The 25,976-nt window shown below is 40.3% G+C and overlaps 3 protein-coding genes across 3 annotated transcripts; all 3 read right to left on the reverse strand.

Annotated features, from left to right (window-relative positions):
- Positions 1-1,871: 1,871 nt before the first annotated feature.
- LOC122640317 (auxin-repressed 12.5 kDa protein-like) lies at positions 1,872-2,605 on the reverse strand. The gene is made up of 3 exons (XM_043833476.1): positions 2,486-2,605; positions 2,028-2,208; positions 1,872-1,928 (listed from the first exon to the last, which is right to left on the reverse strand). Exons 1-3 carry the CDS (start codon positions 2,583-2,585, stop codon positions 1,892-1,894), a joined length of 318 nt encoding a protein of 105 aa, XP_043689411.1. The 5' UTR covers positions 2,586-2,605; the 3' UTR covers positions 1,872-1,891.
- Positions 2,606-4,647: 2,042 nt separating this feature from the next.
- Positions 4,648-9,568, reverse strand: LOC122638676 (protein TPX2). The gene is made up of 23 exons (XM_043831530.1): positions 9,355-9,568; positions 9,056-9,138; positions 8,840-8,919; positions 8,674-8,743; positions 8,502-8,554; positions 8,305-8,411; positions 8,030-8,216; positions 7,811-7,907; positions 7,605-7,715; positions 7,393-7,506; positions 7,129-7,305; positions 6,948-7,010; positions 6,775-6,858; positions 6,599-6,678; positions 6,438-6,516; positions 6,225-6,356; positions 6,008-6,088; positions 5,795-5,914; positions 5,543-5,709; positions 5,323-5,431; positions 5,168-5,227; positions 4,976-5,070; positions 4,648-4,888 (listed from the first exon to the last, which is right to left on the reverse strand). The coding sequence occupies exons 1-23, from the start codon at positions 9,494-9,496 to the stop codon at positions 4,771-4,773; spliced, it is 2,409 nt and encodes an 802-aa protein (XP_043687465.1). The 5' UTR covers positions 9,497-9,568; the 3' UTR covers positions 4,648-4,770.
- Positions 9,569-12,002: 2,434 nt separating this feature from the next.
- LOC122640672 (probable protein phosphatase 2C 39) lies at positions 12,003-25,160 on the reverse strand. The gene is made up of 5 exons (XM_043833900.1): positions 24,991-25,160; positions 13,360-13,608; positions 12,944-13,220; positions 12,386-12,540; positions 12,003-12,166 (listed from the first exon to the last, which is right to left on the reverse strand). The coding sequence occupies exons 1-5, from the start codon at positions 25,033-25,035 to the stop codon at positions 12,029-12,031; spliced, it is 864 nt and encodes a 287-aa protein (XP_043689835.1). The 5' UTR covers positions 25,036-25,160; the 3' UTR covers positions 12,003-12,028.
- Between the last annotated feature and the right edge of the window lie 816 nt (positions 25,161-25,976).

The following is a 25,976-nucleotide window of genomic DNA, read 5'->3' on the forward strand; positions in this document are numbered from 1 at the left end:
TGATACCGATTCTAATTGGTGTGGATGGGTCCTGTTTACTTCAAAAAAGACTTTACTTTTTTTTTTTTTACATTTTACCCCCACCGTACCAATCCACCGGTATAGGATTGGTCAGAAATCAGTATCCAATTCCTCAAACCATGTGTGCGATCGGGTGGAGTTCTCATGCCCTATATTTTTATACTTTAGGTATGCAAGTAAAATAATTTAAGAAAATTTTACCAAAAAAAAAATTTTAATATTCCATTAAAATATGCGAAAAATTGGACATTTGACAAAAAAAAACTAAACTAAACTATTCAAGAAATATGATACTTTAACATACGTGAAATCCACTAATCATGATCAGATACCTACCCCATTTCTTCGAGGCCGGCTCAAGTTCATGTATAAGAACATTCTTGTACATTCCTGAGCCCACCTAATGACATCCACAAGTGGGGTTCACAAAGTGGATTCCATCAGGTCAGCTAAGAGGCATACGAGATGGTTCTCGTATGTAAACCTGAGCCGAACTCCATTTCTTCTCCCCAAACTCGGCTAAGATGGTTTGAGATCCATTAAGTCGCATCAAGATCTTAGGAATCCAAGTTGAATCCAATATGCAATTTTCTAAAATCTTTGTTACAAATTAAAGGTATAGCTTTCATGGTCAACGCAGATGCTATGATTTGATCTGGTTTGTGAATAATCCTCTCATGTGACAGGATGGAGCTAAAATTTTGTGAATTGATAGACCCCAAGCTCCTTAATCACATGCCAAATTTCAATCTTATTTGGATTTTGCGAAATGATAAAACAGAGTAATGAAAATTTAAGGACTAAGAAGTCTCTTTTAAACCTCCTATAGTGGATTGGACAAAATATTATTATTATTTTTAGGAGGGAGAGTTTTTTGGCATGAGCATGGCCCCTACTTAAGTATGGAGGCCTAATAAGAGCATGTAGATAAGCATCAATAAGGGTGGGATTTCAATCTTACATGGGGGTTTATTTATGAAGACTATTCTCTGTGAGGGAGCGTGGTCCCTGCAAGCGAGAGGAGTCCTGTAGCATCTTGGGGGCGGATAGATATCCGCATTTCACAGAAGGCACTGTGGTCATTCCGCCTTTCAGAGGGTGGGGCGGTCATTTCAGGCCACACTGTTTTGGCGGCATACTCTCCACAGAGTACTTTTCTCCTTTAAACTTTTAGGATTTCATATGTTTAGAGGATGGATCCTTGATGGATTAATGCAATGGCTATTCCACGGATAAAAATCCTCCGCAGTGCACAATCCGGCGATGCATTGGCGGTCTATGAGAAAGAGATAGACCACTCTCCCAAATATAATTCTTTTTCTATTATTTCTTAGGGGCGCTGTTCTCTGTGCTGTAGCGCAGGCTGTGCCCAGGCACATGGTGGTGGGAGCAATGACCACCCTACCCCTTGCATAGGCTGCGCTGTAGCACAGAGAACATTCTCCCTATTTTTTATTACTCTTGCACACACACACACACACACACCCATAAAAAAAAGGTTAGATCACAAATCAAATTAAGGGGGAGTCAGATCATCCATGAAACCATAACAATAGGAGATAAATTTAAGAGCTGTTTGCTTAATTAATTGTCATATTATCGACATATCACAATAAACAAAGCAGTAGATCAACAACCCATCATCTACTACGCAAAACATCCAAACGCACACCTTCTTATACCCTGTGACTTAAAAACACACATAAACGTACGCTTCCAAGAAACTATGTACAAGGACAGGGTACCGTATTATATACTCCCAACACTAACATGGCCGGCTACTACTTATATTTGTGCGTTTATTTATTAAATAGTCCAAACACTCCTCACGCATGCACTTCGATCTTCACAGTTTCTTGAGTCCTGAAGATCAACGGTGCTTGCTCCGGGTGTCATCGCTGTAAAGCCTGCAACAACCCATCCGAGATCCATTAAAATGGAATTTAACCCCAATAACTCATCCAATCAAAACATATATATATATATTTTAAGTTAATAGTAGGTACCAGTCGTAAACAGTAGGGGTGTTGGGTTGGGGCTTGTCGAAGAGCTCAGCTCCGATGCCTTTGGTGGCAAGGTTGCTCCCCGGGTTGAACACACTCCTCCACACATTTTCTTTTCTAGCAGAAAACGGTGTCGCCGGCGTTGCTGGTGTCGTTGGACTCCCTGGCATCCATTTCTTTCCCTCTCCTAATTCCTCATCATCTATTACATACATATATATTCCAGTAGCCATTAAGAATTAAAATAATGTTAGGTATTTGATTGATATGTCAAAAGCTTCAGAGCTGATGGAACACATTAAATCAAACTTATTAAACTATCTCATACTTAGATTGATGCAATCTAATGCTCATTCACTAGAACAAGCCGGCCTTATCAAACAAATAACAAACAACAACAATAATAATAAAACAGAGAGAGAAAGATATAGATATAAAAAAACTGATCTGGGTGAGAGTACCTCTTTTAAGGTTCAAGGGCTTGGTGGTGACTCTCCTCAGCCCCTGATCAGGACGAGGCCCAGCCAAAACCTCATCCCAGAAATTTTCTAGTAAAACCATATTTTCTCACAATTGACACTCACACAAACACAGACACACTCTTTCTTCTCTCGAAGTGTATGATCGTGTGGGTGTGATTTGGCTTCAAGCTCTTCTTCTGCTATAAATAGTGAAGCTTGGTGCTTAAAATAACAACTTCACTCCATAAATCTAAGGAAATCATGAATTTTTTAATAAATTGTTTAAGCTGGATGTGGCGGATAAGAATTATGGGGTCCCTCCCTCCCTCAAATAATACCTTTTGTCCTATAGGACCTGCGTGACAAGTGCTTTTAAGTCCTACACTCTTTACTGATGGCGACAATAACCCCCTTCTTTTTTATTCTTTATTTCTAGACTATTTGTTTTGTTCTATTATTTATTTATTTATTTCTTGATGAAATATTTCTGGATGGGCTATAATTGTGAGACTGAGAGACCCTTAGAATGGGCTCTTCTCTCTAGAAGCATCCACTGTAAATGAAGGTCGAAACAGATCGAAAACATCCACTACCCACATCAAAAAATATCCTAATTCAAGGGTAGATTAGGTCGGTTCACAACTGCATTATGTGTAGCACTTATTATTGTGTATAGGGAAAATGGTTATTCGAGGCAATTGTCACTACGGGGTCTGAGGAAGGTTATAATGTATGCAGTTTTAATCCTATTTTACGAAGAAGCTATTTTTAACCCACAGCCACCTTATCGTTATATTGAGGCCCACTCTGCACTCTTTCAGTATTCTTTTGCCATGTAGAAAACTGATATGGTTATTTCCATTGTTAGATTTTTTTTTTTTTTTTTGGGTAGAATCAATTGTTGGATAGAAACTAGGGAGATTGTGATTTTGATTAGTTACGTCTTAAATTTTAGAATTTAATTTAATTCTAATCACCGTTTATTCATGCACATCTATGGTACTCCAATCACTGCAACGCAACATTTGAATTTTCCAAACTCTATTTTACCATGCGACAAACTCCAAAAATATTGAAGCTCTTGACATATGAGAAGATGGTGTAGGATCCACGTATCCATAAAATTTTAACCAGTTACAAACATTTAGGGTTGGATGTGTGTGAAAGGATTCCAACCATGAGTGCAGCAAAGTCAAAAGTTGAGATGAGACATGGTAATGTGGACCCATCCATATAAAAAACATTAAAACTCCTCATTAGAAATTTCATAAATTTCATTCTCCTTTACTAATTCAGCCCTAGGAATTCCCCACAGTTGGACTTGGACAAGCATTTCCCACAACTCCAAATGAATACAGGAAAAAAACTCAAAAGGTGGTTAAAGTTTTCATAAAATTATGCAACTACCATTTCTTTTCTTACTTTTTATAATTCTAATTAACATTTCTATGTAGGGCAAGTTGCATACACTTTTGAGGCATTTCTTATCCTTGTGTTTGGGGCTGGAAGTTAGTAATATAAGAGAGATAATTTCAATATCCTTTCTCTCCAAAGCATATTATAATAAGATTGACATCAATTTTAAACAAATCCCTACATTGTGAGATACAGAGTAATTTTTAAGGGGAAATAATTCTAATTCATCTCTCTATATTTGAAGTTTTAATTCACATGAATCAAATTACACTATTTCAGAGCATCTAAGCCCCTAGATTTTGTCCACATTTGAGATTTCATTCCATAAGTTCAGAACATTCATCCTCCCATCATATTTTAAAGTACCTAATAATAAACTCGAAAAAAAAATTTGTTCACCTCAAATTCCATCTCCCCAACAAAATAAAGTAGAATTTTTTTTTAAAAATCGCAAGAAAGCAATATCGCAACTTCTGATCATCAGTGACAAAGTCAGGGTTAACTCCTTATCCATATCACTTTCTCAAGATTAAAGAGGATATTTGGTCTGAAACATGCTGGAATGAGAAAGGACCATCTTTATTTTTTTAATATACCCAGGACCAGTGCTTCTCAGGTTGCTATCTAGTGCAAGATTGGGTGGGGTGGGTTGGTTCCTGGTAAATAAGCACACTGTGTCTCATCAGTGTCATTGGATGCCCATTGTTCCACTCCAGTGGACTCACATTATTTCATCTATCCAAAAGCAAAGAATCTAAACACACATTTATTAATGACTAATAATATGAATCACTATGGTATTACAACACCAATTGGGGGTTCAAGAGACTTTGAACAGCTAGTTTTTATACAGTTTTTTTTAATCAACATCATCTCATGTTTGAAGCTGCACTTGACACAGCTGCACTCAACACCATCTTCTTCCTCTCTTTTCTCTGGAGAACTCGGAGGTTAGGGGACTTGGCTATTGTTGTCTCCTTACCTGACCTGTTGGTCAATCAAAAATCCTCATTCGATGAAACCAAATTGGCATAATGGATGATAGTAACGTAGATATATAAATAGGTTGCTTACCTCTGTGGAAGGAAGGGGTTGTTAAAATTGGGTAGCGGCCTTGCATGAGGAACCATTGTCCTCCTCAACTGCTTCAGTGCCTTCTCTTCCTCCATCTACAAAAACAAGCATATATGAATGTTGGAAAGGAAAACACACACTGTCAAGTTCAAAGAAACTGTATTTGAAAAGCAAGGACCACAAAAGTATTACCATCGTAGCAGCTTCATGCTCTTCCCTGTACCTCTTGTACTTCATTTCCTTCTCCTTAATCTAAAAATCAATTTTTGATGAGCCCATGGTTCACAAAAATGCTTTAGGTGCTTATTTGCATAACTTGGATTCTTAAAAGAAACAAGAGAAGAGACCTTTTTATCAAACTCTGATCTTTCTATAGCCCGGTGATCAACTTGGAGTTCAAACTCCTGAACCTGTGTGAGGGGTTTCCTTGCCTTCTCAGGAACTGGAATTGGGTCCCTGCACACAAAGCCAGTAGAATCATTAACGATTTTGTTGGAATGTTATTACTAGTGATAGGGAAGCAGCAGCTTATGAATTAAATGCTAGAATAGTTATCACCAATCTTACTCTTTCAAGATTGGTTGTGCCTTGAAGATTCTCATTTGAGCCTCTTCCTTCTCCTTTCTCCGCCTTTCTTCCAATTCCCTCTGCACTTCATCTTCATGCCTCACAACACTCTCCAATTGGAAAGGTTCTGGCTCTGTGCATTTTTTAGGCTCAGGCTTTGGTGGCACCTGCAAAAGAAGCAACAGGCTGCTCAAACTACTTTCTTACTGCGATGGCGAAAATTGGAAGGACACAAAAATGCTACTCCCTTACCACTGGGTAGTCAGTTGTATAAGGATATGGTGTAGCCTTTGGAACCCTTGCTTTCTCCTCCTCCCACTGTTTCTGTAACACTTCCAGTAAAAATTTCTTCTCTTTCTCTTCACCCCGTTCCTAGAGTGCAGAAGAGAAACAGATAAGCAATGTAAGTCAAATTCAAGAAGTCAGAGCATGAAAGTTCAATAGAGAGAGAGAGAAGTGATATACCTCTGTGTGGAGATGGAAAGGATTTGGTGTGGTGACCCTTGGAATTTGATAATCATGACGAGGGTCTGAATTCAAAGAAAGCTGAAAGAACATAACAAAGAACAATTAAATGAAATTTACAATTCATAGTAGCAAGTGCAAAGCTGAAAGAACATAACAAGGAACAATTAAGTAAGTGCAGTAGAAGATATCTTTTAATTTCATGTGAGTGACTAACCTTGTCAAACAGATCAGCAACTGAAGTTTGAGGTGGAATCCTTTCATCTGTGGCAAAATGGAACTCTTGAGGCTTTGTGACATTGCGCTTTGTATTGCAGAACATTCCTAGTTCCCCTTTGCTCTCAAATATCTGAAGCAAATATTAAGTGTTACATAGAAGTAATGGTGCCCAAAAAGAAGATTGTGTTAAGAGATTAAAAAATAAACTAACCTTCTTGTTGAGTGGCCGAGCCTTAAATTTAGGCATCTTGTCAAGCTCCTCTTGCTCTAATTCCTGTGAACTCTTAACCCTGTAAAATAAGAACAATTACTCTGTAATCAATATTTCTCCTTTAAATAGTATATAGTATAAATTAGGATAAGGATATGTACTTGGGCGGACGAGCTCGGAGTAATGTCTCAAGACGAGGCGTTCTAGGTTCGGTTAGCTTATTATATGGTTTCCCTTGATTCTGTTGAATGAGCATTAATCCCAGTAAATAAAACAAACTGACAAGAAGCTAGATGATTGAAAGACAAGAAGGATAAAGAAGAAAGAAGATTTTCACCTGACAAGAGGATTCAGTCGTGGAAACAACTGATGATGTTTCAGCATGCTGGTTTGCCCTCTCCATTGTCTTCAAATGAAATTCCTAAAAAAAAAAAGTTGAAACTCCTTTCAGTAAAGGTAACAATTCTGTCTTCTTACCATCATACATTCTAACTGTCTGAAAGAAATCACCTGAAATTCTGGTTGCTGGGGGACTCTTCTTGGCAATCCAGGCAGCGTTGGAGCTTCAAACATCTTAAATGTACAGAAAAGGAACTATTTGATTGCAATACATAACAATAGAAGAAAAAAAAAAAACGAGCAGGTAACAGTCATAATTTTATTAATACATTATTTTCAGTAAGCAGCAGACCTTCTTGTTTAATGGCCGGGCCTTAAACTTTGGGATTTTTGCCATCATCTCCTCTTCAAGCTCAGCAGTGCTCTTCACCCTGAGAGGACGAAGGCGATTTGCTGTTTCGAATTCAGGTTCCTTGGGCCTAGTCAGAGTAAGCCTTGGCTTCCTTTGTGCAATTGAAGCAGCGGAATCCTGAAACAGCAGCAACCCTCAGATCCCACATTCATAAGGAACAGATCCACAGGCATAAGTAAAAGCAATGAAATTATAGATCTTTACATGTGAAAGCAAGTTGTTGCCATGTGTCAGCTCAATCTCTCTAGTCTTGGACTGGAACTTCTTAACCATTTCTGCCATTGAAACAAATGGAACAGCTGGTTCTCGAACATAAACCTTCATATAAAAAAAAAGTGTTTAATCAAGTCAGTAAGATTGATCTCACATGAATTTGATTTCCCAGTCAGCTATAAGAATTTGGCTCGGACGCAAACCTTTCTATCCTCTTTGCAAGTCTTCGTAGTTGAAGAGAATAAATTGAAACCACCACCATTTGGAGCAGGTCTTGACTTGTGGGGCAAATTATGGGTTTTGATATTCAGAATCTAGGTTTTGCGAATTGTTAAAAAAGAATCCATATCAGACACAGCAAACCAAAGAAATTCTAGGGAGACTAAAGAGAAGCAGTGACAATAATAACCTGTCTTGTTCTTCCACCGTCAAGCTTCTGTTTCTTAATTGCTTGGTTTTCTTGGGCAAAGTCTGGAGCTGCAACTGCATTCTTTGCAGTTTTCATACTACAAAGTTGGAGGCAATAGATCAGATGGTTTGTGCAGCAATTGGAAGTAGAAGGAACAAAAATAAAGAATATCAAGAATAGGGTTATACTACTACCAAAAAGCAAGGTAAGAAGACTAACCTTTCACCACTCGTTGGTTTTCCACTCTTAGCTTTGGACAATTCAGAACGATTTTTGGGCTTTAGAGCAGATGGGTTTTTTACTAGACTAGCTATCTTCTTAGCTTTTTGGTTCTTCATTGAATTGGTAGTTGCTGTTTCTTCCTTCCTGGAGATTATCTGCGGTTTGGGTGTACAAGTTCCTGTACCTGTTGTAGAACAAGGTGCTTGGTACATGAGCTTTGATCAACAGATTACAGAACGGAGAACTAAAATTGGGGGTTGCAAAAGATGAACCTGAATTGTGGCATCTACTTGGAATGACAGAGACCTCAGAGGAAGTAGCCTCCACAGTAGCTTTCACAGTCTCCACAATTGAAGACTCAACACTAGCGGCCAAAACACTGTACCAAACAGAAGATTACATTATCGAAATATTAGGAACCACCATGAGATATTTGTTGAGCAAGGTCGAGCTAGAACAATGAACAAACCTTTCTTTCTGTTGAATGCATGGGTCTTCAGAGGGCTGCTTAGAAAGAGAGACCTGATTGACGGAAGTCGCTTAGTAAAAGAATCCAAAAATAGGGGAGTATATTTCAATCCAATCCAAGTGGTAAAGAAAAAGTGACCTTTGGGCGAACAGAGGTGAATGACTGAACATACCTCATCAATGGGATTTGTTCTGTTTTCCTCTTCCTTTGTCGATTCCAAAGAGACCAACTCGGATTCAAGCCTTGATAGATCACAAATTATTATTATTTTTTGAATCAGCAAAGAACAGACTAGGGACGGAATACGTTATAAATGAATATAAATTTAGTAATGTCACCTGTTAGTATTTTCTACTGGTGCCAAACTAGCAGCTTCCGTTGTATGGGAGGCAGTTGAGGTTTCCGATGATCCTGAAGCCTGAAACCGTGAAAGGGAGATTAAATATGTTTACTCAGTCGTTGTTCTTCCTACGAGTGTGTCTTTGGAAACTTTCACATCGAAAGAACTTATTATTACAAGGAAATCGGAAACTTTTATGAATTCGTGAATTTACCTTCTGCGGTTGTTCTGCATCGCCGAAGTTGCAGAGGGTTTCAATGTGAACAGATCTACCAGTCTTGATTCTCGGCATGAAAGCTGCATCAAAGTAAAATCTATACCAATTATTGAAACTAGAAAGAAATTGAAAACAGATCAAACGTTTCGGTGTTGAAATTGAAGAACAAGAAAATCCCGTATCTCATCACAAATTGGAGTATACTAGAAAAGAACTCGAGATAAAACAATTGTTCGATCCACTATGTGAAGAAATCAAACAAGATAAATACAAGAAGAAAAAGAATGGAAACGTACGTGATGGTGCATAGCTCAGAGCGGTATCGAACCAGAGCTCCGCTCTTCCCCTCTCTTCAACGGATTCGCCTTTGATGAAATCGAAATACCTAGGCGCAGAAAACTCGTACACCTCGTCAATCATTGTGTTAGAATCTTCCATTGCCACAGATGATGGATGGCTCAGTAGTTCTTAAACCCTAGAAGTACTTTGAACGATTTACAGTGAAGGAAAGAGGGTAACACAATTGTTGAGTTCCACAACGGGCGAAGGAGAGCGAAACAGAGTGGGAGATAAACGGTCGGTTTTCTAAGAGAGAGGTCTGACTTAGGTTGCGCGAGAGATAGCGGTGGCATTAACGTTGCGATCCCCAACGGTCAAAATTTTGAAATAAGAGAATTAAGAAACAATAGCGAGTAAACAACTGTACTTATTTGGAGAAGCAACTCTCCGGAAAAGGGAGCGCAGTTCTAACGGCTATATCTGATGGTCCGAAAGGGCGCTGTTTGGTTTGCACTGTTCGTAGGCACGTGTCTCTTATCCAATTCCTAATCTCTTTCTTCCTCAAATGCCTTCAATACCCTTTCAGTGTTAATTAAAAAGGGATTGTGTCCTCTATCTCTCATGGTTTTAGGTATCGGGTATCTTGGCAGATCGGGATCGGTATTTGCGGTACCTTACCAATTTAGAAGTTCATCAACATACTATGGTAGGATATGTACAGAGGGCGGTACCTTATCAACTCACATCCGTTCAAATAGAATCTATTCTCATCCTTTGTCAAAAAAGCCCCCTCTTCCTATATTTTGTGTGCTGAGACCTTAAAGTTTATTCAGGGGATATTACTCAATTCTACCCCCATCAGCTTGTGCTCAATAATCCACAAGATTATTGCCAAGTGCCTCGTCGATTGGCTCAAGCCCATTCTAAATTCTTTAATTAGTCATTTCCAAAACGTCGTTATTCCTTCAAAAGCTATCTCAGACAACATCTACGTTGCCCATGAGATAATCTGCTAGATGCGATCTTAAAAAAAGGAAAATCCAGGATAATGACTATAAGCTTGATTTATGTAAAGCTTATGACATGGTTGAGTGGGAGTTTTTGAGACTCTTACTTTCTCGTTTTGGGTTCGCTGATCAATGGGTCTCCTCGGTTGTGTTACAACAATATCCTATCTCTCCACAGAAGAGCCCTTCGACAAGGATGCCTATTAAATCCATATTTTCTCATCCTTTGTCAAGAGGCCCTCTCTTCCTATATTTTGTAATCTGAGACCTTAAAGCTTATTCAGGGAGTTAAGACTAGTAGAGCAAGTCCCCAAGTCTCACATCCCCATATCTCACATCTTTTGTTTGTGGACGATTGCATGCTCTTCTCAAAAGATGGTCGCCAAAAGAGTGAGATTTTTCTTTCCCTTTTGTTAGAATACCGTTGTCTCTGGGCAGGAAATTAACTTTCATAAATCTAGCATATCAGTCAGCCCTAATACTCCCAATTCGATCAAAGACGAAAAAATTTCTTAACCCACATGTTTCCCTCTAGTAGAATACCATGGGAAATATTTAGGACTGCCTACTGACTTTGATAAATGCAAAAAAAACTCGGTTTTTCTAACATTGTTGAGAGGAGGGTTCAGGCCAAATTATCCAGGTGGAAGGAGTTTCCTGTAAGAAGGTGCTCATCAAATCGTTAGCCATATATGTATCCCATCCTATGGGATGTCAATGTTTACCTTTCTTGCAAGTAACCATTGCTGAGCTTAATAAGATTATCGGTCATTTTTAGTGGAAAGATAGATATGACAGAGGAGTGTATTGGCGCAAGTGAAAAGTTGTGTTCTAAGAAAGTCTTGGGTGGACTAGGGTTTCAAAAATCTGGAATGTTTTAATCTTGCTCTTCTCGCTAGACAAGGATGGCGAATGCTTCACCAGATCGATGCCCTTTGAGTCCGTGTACTTAAAAGGCAAGTATTTCCCTAACTCGTACAAAGTGAAGTCAAAGATATATCGGACCAGCAGATCAGCAGATCTGGGTCTCCCTGAATTTACTTGGTCAGAGTTTGTTGAAGCTGCAGAAGAAAAAAATCCATGCGGCCTTGCAACAGAGAAATGTAAGGGATGACTTCCATAACGGCATGCTTGAACCCATCTCAAATCCCTTCAAGAGCTTCAGAACGGTCAATAACAGCAGATTCCAAATCCTCAGATGCATCAGATTTTCGACGACTCCTTGATCGATCTCACGACTACATGTGACCAGACACAAACCCAGCTTAAATGAATTCAACAAAGCAACAGTAGTTACTGATTGGAAATATATTAATGGTTACTCATGCAATCATCTGAATTAGCTGAAATGCAAATCTATATTTACTACTAATGTTGCAACCTCTGTCCAAACTCTACTACTACTACAAACAGATAAACTGCATTCCCTTTTGTAACACAACCACACCCCCACCCCCAACGCACAAAAAAGAAAAAAAAGCATTCCCTTACAAGGATACGGGAGACTATTTGGATCCATATTAATATATGTTTAAGTACAAACACAACAGTTTTATATATGTTTTCCCCTATTAAAATTTTTGGACTAAGGGACGAAAACAACAACAAACAACAATAACTCAGCCTTTTCCCAACTAAATGGGGTCAGCTGACTAGGGGAAGAAAACACATCCAAAAAAATGGATCAGTGGAATCTCACAACTATGCAGGAAATGTCATCTGTGCTTCTCCTATTAAGAGCCTCCTCCGTCAGGTGCTTGGCTGCTGGCAGAGCATCCTTTATGTGTTTGATGGAGTCCACCGCTTCTTGATTCGACATCACCTGGGGAAAGACCAAAGAAAAAACCACATAAACAATCAAACCACCCCATGGCCTATACCTGTGACAAGCTACAAATGAAAAGCCAGGAGCAAGACGAAGACGACAAGATTCAAGGCTTGACCTCTGCTAGTTTTGTTACTCTTTATGACTAAAGTATCCATCTACACAGCAAAATGATGTGCAACTAATGGCACAGACAGCATTGAAATGAGAACAAACCTTCCATAATCCATCACTTGCCAATATGGCAAACTCTGTATCATCATCGACCATCTGCGTTGCCACATGAGGTTCAGAGCTGAGGTGTCGCTTCAAGCTTTTATCACCAAATGCTCTTGCCACCGCCAACTGTCCATCAACTCGTGGCACATCCCCTGGAACCATCACAGACTGTAAATTTAATCCCAAGATTAACTATAAAAAAGATCAAGCACGAAAGCCCAATTACACTCGGGATGTACATCTCAATTTTGTTAGGCTTCAATGCTTCATGTTCTTCAAATAAACTTTCCCCCATTTATATATATTTTTTTGGACCGAGTTTTCCTCAAGGAATTTCTTCACCGATGGCCATTATTGCGCTTGGATGGGTAACAGGTAACAATGAATGCCATTTCGAACCTCCAACCATGGAGATGGTACAGGAAGTCCTATCTTATTTTCCAGGAATCCATTGTACAACACTAAACAAGATAATGCTTAAATCACACATGGGGGAGAGAGACTGAAATGACTAGGTTTGGCTCATGGTAGGGTAATAAACCTAATTCTGCTTACCTGGAAGGTTGGATACAAAACCACCCCTTTTTTCAATGCTCTTCTTCTCCTTGCTTGGTTCATGATCAACTGATAGCTGTATGGCCTCACCGTTCTTGCATATAACAGCTCGAGAATCTCCAACATTTGCTACTAACAGCTTCTGACCATTGATCAATATTACCGTGACTGCAGTTGAACCTCCTCTTCCCAAATCAACTGCATTCTCTAGAATTGTTGTATCGGTTACAAAGTATGCCCTCGTGATCGCACACTCTGGTTCTGTCCAGAAGTCAGGCTGCTTGCAGCAAGATAAGCAAGATAAGGGATAGTGAGATCAATCCACAATGTCTACTCATGATAAAGAACAAGTGCAATTGGTAAGATGGTATTTTCATTCATAAAAAAGAACATACAATGGAGTATACATCTGTTACCTCTTTCAGAATATTATCAAAAAGATGGGACTGCAGATAGTCTGCAACATCATGACCTGAATGGCCATCAAATATGGCAAATAAACCCAATTCGTTGTCATTTACTTTCTTGAACTGCGCAACAACATAATCTTCCATGCCATGATTTGATTTTCCCTTCACCAAGTGGTAACCATGTGTAATGTGCTTTGACAATTTGCTCTTGCCTTTCCCTGTATCAGCTGATGATGAACCAAAACCAGCTTTGGCCTACATCAAGCATTAAGTCAAGACTTCCATAATAGCTACTGATGAATGCAAGTAAAACAAAGTTGTCAAACACATGCATTGAGAAGGCATGTTATCACTCTGTCACCATATGTGCAGCAAACTGCCATGACATCACAAAAATACGCAAACATGGGAAAAATGCCAAAAGGAAAAGTACAGCCATTATGCAAATGTAAAAATGCTACATTTAAGAAATGTTGAAAAAGTCAAGAAAGTAACTGACTTAGTCAACTCAACTCCGTTTGAATCAACTCTGCGTTACTCCAATTCTACTTGGGCCCATTTGTTTTGCGGGGAGTAAGTGGGGCGGGAATGTACAATGAGGGAAAGTTATCAGACTTTCCTGGGATTTTCCAAATTCAAGCTGCTTGGTGGCAAATGGCAATGGAGTGGGATTTTCGCTTTACGAGACGATCCCTATAGGGTGATGTCGGTACCTTGTCTTCTCCACCCCACCCTTTCAAATTCCCACCGATTTTGGTGGGACTCTTGAAGGGAAGACGAGGGAAAGTGCCCAACAGTCATATGCAGCCAAGGAGCAAAGAGAGAGGGAAGAGAAAGATGGTTCACCAACAGAGAAGGAGGCCTCAACTACTGTCCACCAAAGACTGTAAAGAGGAAGAGAGGAAGGTCTTTGTTAGCTATATGGCCAGAATACCGTGGGGGTATTCTGGTCCTCTTTCTTTTGTTATTTTATTTATTTCGTACATGTGGTTTAGTCCCACATTGCTAATGTACAATTGTTTCATTCTTCATTATGATTATAAATAAAGATGTGCTTGGGATGACTAAATTATCCAAGCATTCATTCTCTAAACTTATTCTGTTTACATGGTATCAAAGCAGAATTCGAATTAGGGACCCCCCCCTTCTCTTCCTTTCTCGATTTCAGCCTCCTCCCCTCTCATTCGCAAGTTTTTTTTCTTCTCCTTTCCCCTTGTTCTTCATTCACCCCTATTAGGGCAGCACTGATGAGGTGATCAATAGATCCAGTAGCTGCCCTCCATTACCTCATTCTATGATCAAGTTGTTTGATCGATAGGGACAATTTCAGCTCCAGTTGCTGCCTGTGATATTTGAAGATTCTGTTTTTTTGTGGACTGCTCTCACTCCCTTCCAAGGAAGCAATTTACATCATTGAAGACTCAAGAACTGCAGCAGTATTTACTATTCTAGATTAGTTCCTATCTCCACCAAGTTTGAAGAGATCCTAGATCGATTATTCTTCCACCAAATCAGGGTTTTTTCAAAACCCTGAGCATTATCGATCTAGGGTTTGCAGGTTCTTGTTGCGGCTGATATTTGACAGAGTGATTCAGCATTACTAGAGCACCACTCGATCCTAGTTTCAGCTCCATCTGCTGAGATTTTGCTCTTCTTCTTCCCTACATCGATCTCATCAATTTCAGGGTTTTTTTCCAAAACCCTGTAAAAATCGATCTAAGGGATTTACTTGGCTACTGTTGCTGATTTTTGGAGACCATTGTTCTACCACTACCAGCAGGCTTTCCTCCAATTTCCAGCCCTTAACTTGGAGGATTTCTTGGGTTTTTCTTCACAACAGCCCCCTTTTGCGATTTGGGCTTCTCTACTGTCTTCATGGGTGACTCTGTAGATTCGACTGCTCCTTCTGTTGGTGATGGAACCAGCAAGCCAGATTATCACACTTTTTCTCCAAATCCAATCAAGTTGGATGGCAGTAATTATTTGCTTTGGTCTAGGTCTGCATCCTTTGCCATTGTTGGCCCGTGGCCTTACGGGTCATATTAGGGGCACTACTGTTATGCCCACTGAGGTTGGAGCTGCTCAAGACAAGTGGCTTGCCAACGATGGAGTTCTTATGTCCTACCTAATTGGTTCTATGACTACAGATCTGCAGCACAATTTTCTTCTCCTTGACACAGCCTCGAAAATTTGGGCTGCTTGCAAGGAAACTTACGAATAGCTTGGCAATGATGCCCAGGTTTATGAACTCAGGAAGAAGGTCCTTCACACAACTCAGGGAGAGTTGACAGTCTCCAAGTACTATGCTACTTTACGCAGCCTTTGGTAGCAACTGGACCACTTTTCTGACTTTCACCCAAGTACAGCTGCTGATATTACTTCTTACAAACAACATATGGACAAGATCAGAGTCTATGATTTTTGGGCAGGTTTGAATGTCGAGTATGATCAGATTCGGGTTCAGGTGTTGGGTCATAAGCCATTTCCCATACTTGAACAGTCCTATGCCCTGGTCTCCTCTGAAGAAAACCGTAGGGCTGCCATGTTGCACCCTCCTATTACTGACAGATCGGCACTCCAGGCTGCTGGCCCTGCTACTCCTGCACCTAGTGGCACTGCTTCTCTTGGTGATTCTACTACTGGGTCTGTTGTTTGTGAGTACTGTCACAAACCTTACCACACCAAGGAGAAGTGCTGAAAACTTCATGGGAAACCGGCTGACTTTGAAGCTAAAAGGGCTGCCAAGACCAAGACAAAGACTAAGACCAAGGCCCATCGGTCGAGGCATTCTGCAGCCCCTGCTCTCGACCCTGGTCTATCCCAGGATGATCTACAGGCACTTCTTCGTATGCTGAGGTCTTCCGCTGCTGCTGCCTCTACTACATCAGCTACTACCAATTCTTCTGCTACTTCAGGTTCCCACTTTGCCCGGTCAGGTATTCCATTTGGGGGTCATTGTGCTTCTGTAGCTTCACATCCTTGGATCATAGATTCTGGGGCTACAGATCATATGACCGGTTCCTCTGGTTTGTTTCATAGATATTCTCCCACTTCTAGGAAAGACAAGGTCAAGGTAGCTGATGGTTCCCTTTCTTCTATATCTGGAAAAGGAATCATCAACTGCACTTCCTCTCTTCCATTAACTTCTGTTTTGCATATTCCTAATTTTACTACTAACCTTCTTTCCATTAGTAGTATTACTCGTGATCTTAACTGCAAAGTCACTTTCTTTCCTTCTCATTGTGTGTTTCAGGATCTGGACTTTGGAAGGACGATTGGATTGGGTAAAGTGCACGATGGTCTGTACCTGCTTGATGATGGTCGCTTCTCTCCACCACCATTGCCTTCTCCACTACACCAGAACTCCATGGTCTCTTCTGAACTCTACCAGTGGCACTCTAGGTTAGGTCACCCCCCTTTAGGAATTTTAGCACATTTATTTCCTAGGTTGGTCACCCTTCGTACTAAGGAAGACTTTTTTTGTGAGGCGTGTGCTCTGGCCAAACAGACACGTTCAAATTATCCTATTTTAAATAGAAGGAGTTCTTCTTGCTTTCAATTAGTGCACTTTGATGTTTGGGGCCCTAATCGTAAACCCTCTATTTCTGGTCATCGGTGGTTTGTCTCTTTCATTGATTGTCATTCTAGGAACACATGGGTGTATCTTTTGCACACAAAAAATCAGGTTTTTTCATGTTTTCAGCACTTTCATAAAATGGTCCAAATTCAGTTCCAGGCTACTCTCAAAATATTGAGAAGTGATAATGGGACAGAGTATAAAGAATCACAATTTCAAAAATATTTGGCTAACCATGGAATCATTCATCAAACTAGTTGTGTTGATACCCCTGCCCAGAATGGTGTGGCAGAAAGGAAAAACCGCCACTTGTTAGAAATGGCCAGAGCTTTGATGTTTGCGAAAAATGTCTCATCTCAATATTGGGGGGATGCGGTTCTTACGGCGGCCTATCTCATTAATAGGCTGCCCTCTAGGGTACTTAACTCCCGTAGCCCCTCTGATATTTTGATTGGTAATTCCTCCTTTATTGTGCCTCCTAAGTTGTTTGGTTATGTATGTTATGCTAGAGATACCAAATCTCTAGGCAAACTTGAACCTCGGGGGCTCCGTTGTATTTTCTTGGGTTATTCTCCAACCCAGAAAGGCTATAAATGCTACCACCCCCCTTCCCGCCGTACCGTGGTTAATATGGATGTTATTTTCCATGAGTCCATTTCTTATTATTCTTCGCCACCTCTTCAGGGGGAGAGTGCTGGTGAAGATGTGGCTTTCGAAATTCCTTTACCTGATTGCCTCTGGCTGCTACCCAGCCATCTTTACCACCCTCGGCTGCTGTCCAGCCCCCTTTACCACCCACGGCTGCTGCCCAGCGCTTTTTGGATGCTTCCCATCCAAGATGACAGGACTAAGGGCAGGGTTTGTAAATTGAAGCGTGCCCTTTATGGTTTGAAACAGTCACCTAGGGCCTGGTTTGGCAGATTTCATAAGGCTACGATTTCAGCAGGTTACAAGCAGAGCAATGTTGATCACACTTTGTTTATCAGACGGCTTGGTAACAAGGTTACTCTTCTCATAGTCTATGTGGATGATATTGTGGTCACGGGTAATGATGATGCTGCAATCAAGGATTTGAAAATTCTTCTTGGCCTTGAGTTTGAGGTCAAAGATCTTGATCCCCTAAAATATTTTCTAGGGATAGAAGTTGCTCGATCTTCAAAGGGCATCTTTCTTTCTCAAAGAAAATATGTCCTTGATCTATTGACTGAGACAGGGCTACTTGGCTGTCATCCTTCAGATACTCCTATGGAAGCTACTACAAAACTTTGGGAGAAAGAGGGTGAGCCTGTTGACAAGGGTGCTTATCAGCGGTTAATGGGCAAACTAATCTACCTTTCTCACACACGCCCTGACATTGCAGTTGCTGTAAGTTTGGTGAGTCAGTTCATGCATGATCCCTATTCCTCTCATATGGATGTAGTCCCTCGTATTTTGAGGTATTTGAAGTCTGCTCCGGGAAAGGGAATCCTTCTATCTCCCAATGGTCACTTGAAGATTGAAGCCTATACTGATGCCGATTGGGCTGGTTCTCCTGACAGGAAATCTATCTCTGGCTACTGTTCCTTTGTGGGTGGGAACCTTGTCACATGGAGTAGCAAAAAGCAGAATGTTGTGGCAAGGTTTAGTGCTGAAGCCGAGTTCCGCGCAATGGCACAAGGAATTTGTGAACTTCTGTGGCTTAGAGGATTATTGCAGGATATTGGTGTTGTTGTCCATCTTCCTATGATAAAGCCGCCATTAGCATTGCTCATAACCCTGTCCAGCATGATCGTACTAAACACGTGGAGGTTGACCGTCATTTCATCAAGGAGAAACTTGAAGCCGGCCTCATTTGTGTTCCCTTTGTGAAGTCCACTGATCAACTGGCTGATGTGGTCACTAAGGGGCTGAGTAGCAAGCTGTTTCATCCTATCTTAGTCAAGTTAGGCATGCATGATATATATGCACCAACTTGAGGGGGAGTGTTAGCTATATGGCCAAAATACCGTGGGGGTATTCTGGTTCTCTTTTTTTTGTTATTTTATTTATTTCATACATGTGGTTTAGTCCCACATTGCTAATGTACAATTGTTTCATTCTTCATTATGATTATAAATAAAGATGTGTTTGGGATGACTAAATTATCCAAGCATTCATTCTCTAATCCTATTCTGTTTACAGTCTTTGCTACTATCTGCCGAAGACTTAAAGAGGAAGAGAAGAAGGTCACCGGCAAAGCTCCATCACCGAGAACTGGCAGAGCATCCATCCTTGACCCTTGACCCCATGTTTGAATAGTCTCCATTGTACTCCCCTCCCCCCCCCCCAAACCAGCGACCCACATAAACCTCTACTTGCTTCCTTCGGTTGGGTGGGATGGGAATTTAGAAGATGGGAAGGGTAGGGAAGAAGCTGCTGCTAGAATTTCTAGGGACTCAGCATCTAGTGAGAAAAAGAAAACTTGCTTGCAAACGTAGGAATCCTGAGGATGCAAAAGAGATGAGTGGACAAGCAATAATCTTAATCTTGAAGCTAGGAGTCCTGAGAGGATATGAAAGAGATGAGTGCACTAATGGTGCCGCAAAGTGATCCCAAGGTGATTTTCTTGTTTGTTTTTCGCGAGAAGTTTGATCTCCATGGTGGCTCGCCTCTTCCAGTTGATTGAGCATGACTCAAAGTGAGCTAGTGGATCAGATGGCCGTAATTTCAGAAGCGCAAACCACCAACAGGCATAAGCTCTGTCAAGAGGCCAAGAATTCACCCAATCTGTTGCTGTTGAAATCATTGAAAGCCGAGGAAGAAGCATCACCGTTGCTTAGATCATTCAAGCTCCATCCATGCAGGTGTAATTCGGTGGAGGAATCCGTCTTTGTGCCAACCAGGAGGGAACAGAGGAAAGAGAACGAGAGAAACTGAGTGAGAAAGAATACTAGAAGAGCACTTCCATCAATCCAATCCACCCTCTCCCCTCCCCCCCCCCCCCTCACTCTCTAATGCAGGCAAGGAGTATATTACATACCCCCCTAAGAAGAAGACGAAGAACTAGCTTGGCTAAGTCCAGGCAGCTCGTGGGCTTAGTCCAGCTCAGTCATGGGCTTAGTTGTTTTTATTTATTTGAAGTTGTATAATTACTATCTCACCTATGTGTGGGGTGTTTAAGGATTATGTTTCCTATTTTAGTTATGTTTGCAATTAGCAATAGGATTTTACATTCCTAGTCAGATTAGGATTGTCATTCAGTTTCTCTATAAATAACTTGTAAGAGCCTTTGGCTCCATACAATTTTGATGATTAAAGGAATTGAGCTTTGGCTTCAATAGTGCTGTGATTCAGTAGAGGGTGAAAACCCTAGGGGACAGTGAGATTCTGGTCCAGGTTTGGTGGGTAGCCATTAGTTACCTATCCTTCTTATACTCTGTTTTCCTGCAATTACATTATTGTTTTACATCCTCCATCAATCGACCTTGCTGTTCTATGTTTGGGTCTCTGATTTGAGTTAAATTACTCTTCATTAGCCTACGGTTATCGTTAGTATTCTGATTGAACTGATCTATATCTAAGAAGGAACTGATCCAACTTGCGGATACTTTTAGAGCCTGTTTTCTGCCTGATTTGATATCCCATCTGAGATAGATCTGACCATCAGATCTAGACCAGCTTTCGGGGCATTTAAGGCCTTTCCAAAAGGGGCCTTCGACCAGGATACTTTGTTAATCAGAGCTTCTGATCCGATTTTATAAGATTTTTCCTGATTCTGTCCTGTTTTAAATTCAGATCTGAAGTTTATCTGATTACTTTACATCAAATTATTAGATTTGATTCAGATTTTGGGAATTGAATTGGCCATCCAAGGTTGACACTCGATCAGCATTAGTGGTTGATCTGATTCTCTGATTTCAGTAATTAAATTTTCTCCTGTTCTTGAGCTTTGTGTTTCAGATTTAATCATTCTTTGATTGTGATTAATACAACCCTTAAATCATTGTTGTATTCTGGTGATCATCTGTTCTAAATGTTTGTGAGTGATTGTTAAAGTTTGATTTTCATCTGAGAAGGTTGAGTTTTGTTGACTTTTCTGTTTTGGGTGACATGGGATCTTGTCAGAAGTGTACCTAGGGTTCATCCTACCTACCCCCCATCACTCTCCCTCTCTCTGACCATTCCCAGACAACCAAACGCATGGGGGGTGGGAAAGCAACAACTCTCCCTCCACAGTACTTTCTTGTTATCTCACCTCACTACATATGGGACCCACCCTCAAACTTTCTCACCCAGATTCTCTGACAAACAAATGAGGCTAAGGTATAAGCTACATGAACCATGTTCAAAATTCCGCTATTATCTAGGGTCATATGGCCCATAACTTCTGCTAAATCAAAAGTTGTCATGCATTTTTCTACCATCTCTACCATTTTATTTCCAGCCTTCCTCTTGTCGTCTTGTTTCCTCCTCTAATTTTCACCCAATCACTCACTCACTCTTTCTCACTAGTGCACTCACAGGTCTTCCTTGTGATTGGCATACCCTTCTCAGTCAACGTTCTCTCATTTTGTTTCCTAGTGGCACTGATCACACCACATTCTATTACCATTTACCCACCTCCACCTTGCCTTACAATTCATCCTCTTCAATCTTCCCCCCCCCCCCCCTCCTCACCAAAAAAAGAAAACAATCTTCCCCTCCTCATAGATTGACTTGATTGAAAATGATTATTAACTTAAGGCACCTCTTGGTCAACAATTCTGAAAACATCCTCATATCAATTCTTATGTTATTAATTGCTTATATTCTGTTGCTGTCAAACTATCTGACAACATTCTTGTTCTTAATCATCTCTACATGGTTGTAATTTAGCTTACCTTGATAAATTAGTAACAACCATTATTCCTAAGAACTCAGATACAAGTTCTCATTACGAGGTCCATAGCAAACTATCTCAGTATATCTGTTAGTGGTACCAAAATTAGGTTCACAGTAACCCCCTTGCATTTACCCCAAGGGAGTAGTCAGTTGGCAAGGACCAACCCTCACAATTAAGGGGTCATGAGCATACTATAGTTTAGTTCCACAACGGCAACATTACTTCTTTTGAGTTACTGCCGTTCAAGTATAAATGTCTAGCATATTCTGTTTGCCTTTCTTGTGGTGGAGATTAGAACGTATTGCACCCACCACTGGAAAGAAGAAAAAAAAAGAGGGGGGTGGGGGGGTGGGGGTGGGACTTTAAACCTGAACTGTTGGGACATTTTGACATTTGTTGTATGTCCATCAAACCCAATAAAATTAAATTAATTTAACTGTAGTTTATAATTAAGTGCTGTTATTATTATCATTTGATATGCAAAAGCCCCCTTTTTGTCTACTTCTCATTTACTTCTTCTTTTCTTTTGTTTTTTAATGCATTATTTTGAATTTTTGATAACGTTAGGTGGGAGGGGAAGAAGACGGAGTTTATGATGTGTAATTTTAGTCATACTACGATGGACACTGACATAGTGCGAATTGAGGAAAGGGAGATACCGCAAAGCGACTATTTTAGATATCTGGGGTCAATCATAAATAAAGACGGTGATATAGACGATGATGTATCACATAAAATTATAGTGGGATGGATGAAGTGGAGAGGTGCACTCGGAGTGTTGTGTGACCGTCGCATTCCTTTAAAGCTTGAAGGAAAGTTCTATAGGATGGTTGTTCAACCGGCTATGATGTATGGGGTAGAATGTTAGGCAGTTAAGAAGTGTCATATTGAGAAGATATGTATAGCTCGACAATATTAAACCTTCTGAGCATAGCTATCAGCCAAATATACTAGTGCCAACCGAGACCGAATATACTATTTCCATCGCTTGTTGCAATTCCTGATTCAGTCCGCTTTTTCGTGCCTCCCAAACAGACCCTTCACTCTTCATTTTTATTCAAGGCTCAACTACAACATATGTTTTGGTCTATAGGGACAACATACTGGTCACTAGAAGCACCACTTCACATGTGACAACTCTGCTTATGCAGGTATCCAGTGAGTTCTCCATCAAGGAGCTTGGACCTCTCCACTTCTTTCTGGGTGTTGAAGCCACTAAACACTCTAAGGGTCTTCTGTTATCCTAACAACGCTATATTACAGATCTATTGCAATGGGCAAGTATGACGGAGTGTAAAACTGTCCTCCCCCCAATTTCTACCACATCGAAGGCTTCTGCGGGGTACCCCATTTCATAATGTAACTTTCTATTGGTCCATTGTGGGCGCCCTCCAATTCATAACACTTACCCGTCCAGATGTTGCTTTCGTTGTTAACCAGGCCTATCAGTTCATGCATGCCCCTACCGACGACCATTGGGCCTTAATTGAGCGCATCCTGCGCTATCTTAATCACACACGACCCATGGTTTTCTCATTGACCACACATTTGGACTTCATCTTCAAGCATTCTCTGACACTGAGACTCCAACGATTGCAAGCAAGTCTATTGGGGGATATACAATTTTCTTGGGCACTAATCTAATTTCCTGGTCGTCGCACAAATAAAGAATTGTTGCCCAATCTTCTATTGAATTAGAGTATAAGGCATTGGCTGATGCAGGAGCCGAGTTAACCTGGATCGATTCTCTATTTTGGGAGCTTGGTGTTCCTCTACTGTGGCCACCAACTCTATGGTGTGACAACATTGGGGCCACTTACCTGTCCTCCAACGTTTCATGCCCATACAAAAAATGTAGAGATTGATTTTCATTTTGTTCGGGATAACATGGCTAAATGGGAACCGTCCATTCAATTCATCTCCACTGAAGATCAGCTGGCTGATATCTGTACCAAGGGCTTGTCATCTCAACAGTGTCAGTTTTTTTGGGACAAGGTAAAGATCCGATCTGTCGAATCCTCAGCTTGAGGGGGTGTATTAGCCGAATATACTATCCGGTTTCCTTTTCTCAACCTTCCATAAGTATTTGTATTACCTTAGGACTCAACTTGAGATCCAATTTTTCTTAGTTTACAATTCTATGTATGGTAGGAGTGGTTGTTGAGAATTCTTCTTAGGGTTGCTCATCTCATGCATATATTCAATTCATTATCAGATGTAAATTCATGTTATGAAATCAATAAAGTTAAGCATCAAATAAACTCGGGTCACCAATAGCTATTTACAAGTGAACCTCATGGGCTGAAGTAGGCCAGTATCAGAAAACCCATTGGAAAGCAAGCCATAGCAACATGACAACATTGCTACTAAACCAGCAACTGACAGAAAGCTTAGTGACATAAGATCTTCAGTACATAGACATTCGTGGGACTGTATGAAACTTTGAATGAATGCACGGGCTTTGAAGTTTAGTATTTCAAAATTACAAGAATACAACCAATAATCTAGAAACTCAAGAAAAGAGTAAAATTAAACCATGCAATGTAATCCAACAAAAGCATTGAGATGTCAACCTGGAATTACGAATGAAAACCTGCTCAACTATTACCATTAATTCATACGAGAGGAAACACATTTAAACATGAGTAAACCGTCACTAATCTGAGTTACCATGGCATAACTAAGTATGAAGAGACACAGAAAAGACCAAGTGCGACGCTTTGTTCCTATCTCTGCTTTTGGTTCGTCACTTAGGAGAAAGGACTTCAAAATAGGACCCAATTCATCAACTAATTACCCCAATTGAAATAAACCCCAGACGCTCAAACAGTCTTCTTTTAAGTATGAATGAGATCCAATTTTCCCATAAACCGGTTGTTATCTCAACCTAGATATCAGGGACAGGAAAATGGATGACGAATTCTCCAACTATAAGAGGATCTCTCTGCCCAACTCATTTCTACTGGTAAATCAAAAAAATCTAAAAGCATTAGAAGTTAAGGTCCAGCTTAAATGAGCTTAAAGGAAGCAGATCTAGCATATACGTCTCCCAATTAAGGCTAATTTACGTTCAAACAGCATTTGGGAGCAAAACCCAGACTAGTCTTTAAATCAGAAAGAAGGGACAACTAAAACTGGTTAAAAAATTTGTAAATTTGAGAACACATGGAAGAAATCGGAAACGAAAACGAAGAGAGAAAGAGGAGGAGCAACAATTTACCTTCATCTTGTGGAGGATATCTTTTCCGGTCATGATTCCTTGCATATGAAGCTAAGAGAGAAAGAGGGAAATGGGAATGGGAGAGATGGAAGTTGGGAAGGAGAGCCTTGTGTTTTAATACGAAGCGAGCATAAGACACGTGAGACAGCGGTGGTGGTGGTTGGAGAGATGAAACTGAAGCAAATAATGAGGTGGAAGATGAATGAGTCGTAATCTCTCTTTAAAACTTCCATGTGATGCCCTTGTGTGCTTGTTGGCACAAAAGGTGAAGGCAAAACTCATTAGTCACTAAAGCGAGAGCCCCGCGTTCTATGCAGGAGCAGACGCGTAGTCACCGACGACCTTTCTCTTTCAACCTTTTTTTTTTTTTTTTAACTTTTCTTTCCTTTCCTGCTTTCCAGCATATATCCGGTTTCGTGGAATTTGTGTTTGTGTTTTTTTTACTGGTAATTTACGAGGTTGTTAGTGTAAGAAAAGGGAAAAAGATCTCCCATGAGTCTGTCTCTTTTTTCTCCATGTGAAAAATACTTCTGCCCTCTTATTTTAAGGAGGAGAGAGATAGACAAATGGGAGTGATGGCATAGGTCACACTCTCGTACAGAAAACTGCATCCCATAAGAAAATTTCAACAAAACGGCAGGGACAGCATCGTAGGAACAAGTGACAATGACTAAAAAGCCAGATTTGGTATGATTTCTGTTTTAGTTTTAGATTGATTATTTTGAAAAATCAATAAATAAATTTTTGGTCAAGAAATTAGATTTTTTATCAAGAAATTAAAATTGTTTTGATTGTATAATATGAAATATTTTAAGAATAAAAAAAAAATCTCATTTGATAGTTCAATTTCTAATAATAGATTCTATATATTTCTTTGGGAAGGTTGGTAGCGGCGGTAGTGGTGGTGGTGGCGGTGGCGGTGGCGATGGCGATGGCGATGGCGATGTGTGGTAGCGGTGGCAGTGGCAAGGTGGTGCTGGCAATGG

Source organism: Telopea speciosissima, chromosome 9 (genome assembly GCF_018873765.1).
Source record: "Telopea speciosissima isolate NSW1024214 ecotype Mountain lineage chromosome 9, Tspe_v1, whole genome shotgun sequence".
NCBI classification, from domain to species: domain Eukaryota; kingdom Viridiplantae; phylum Streptophyta; class Magnoliopsida; order Proteales; family Proteaceae; genus Telopea; species Telopea speciosissima.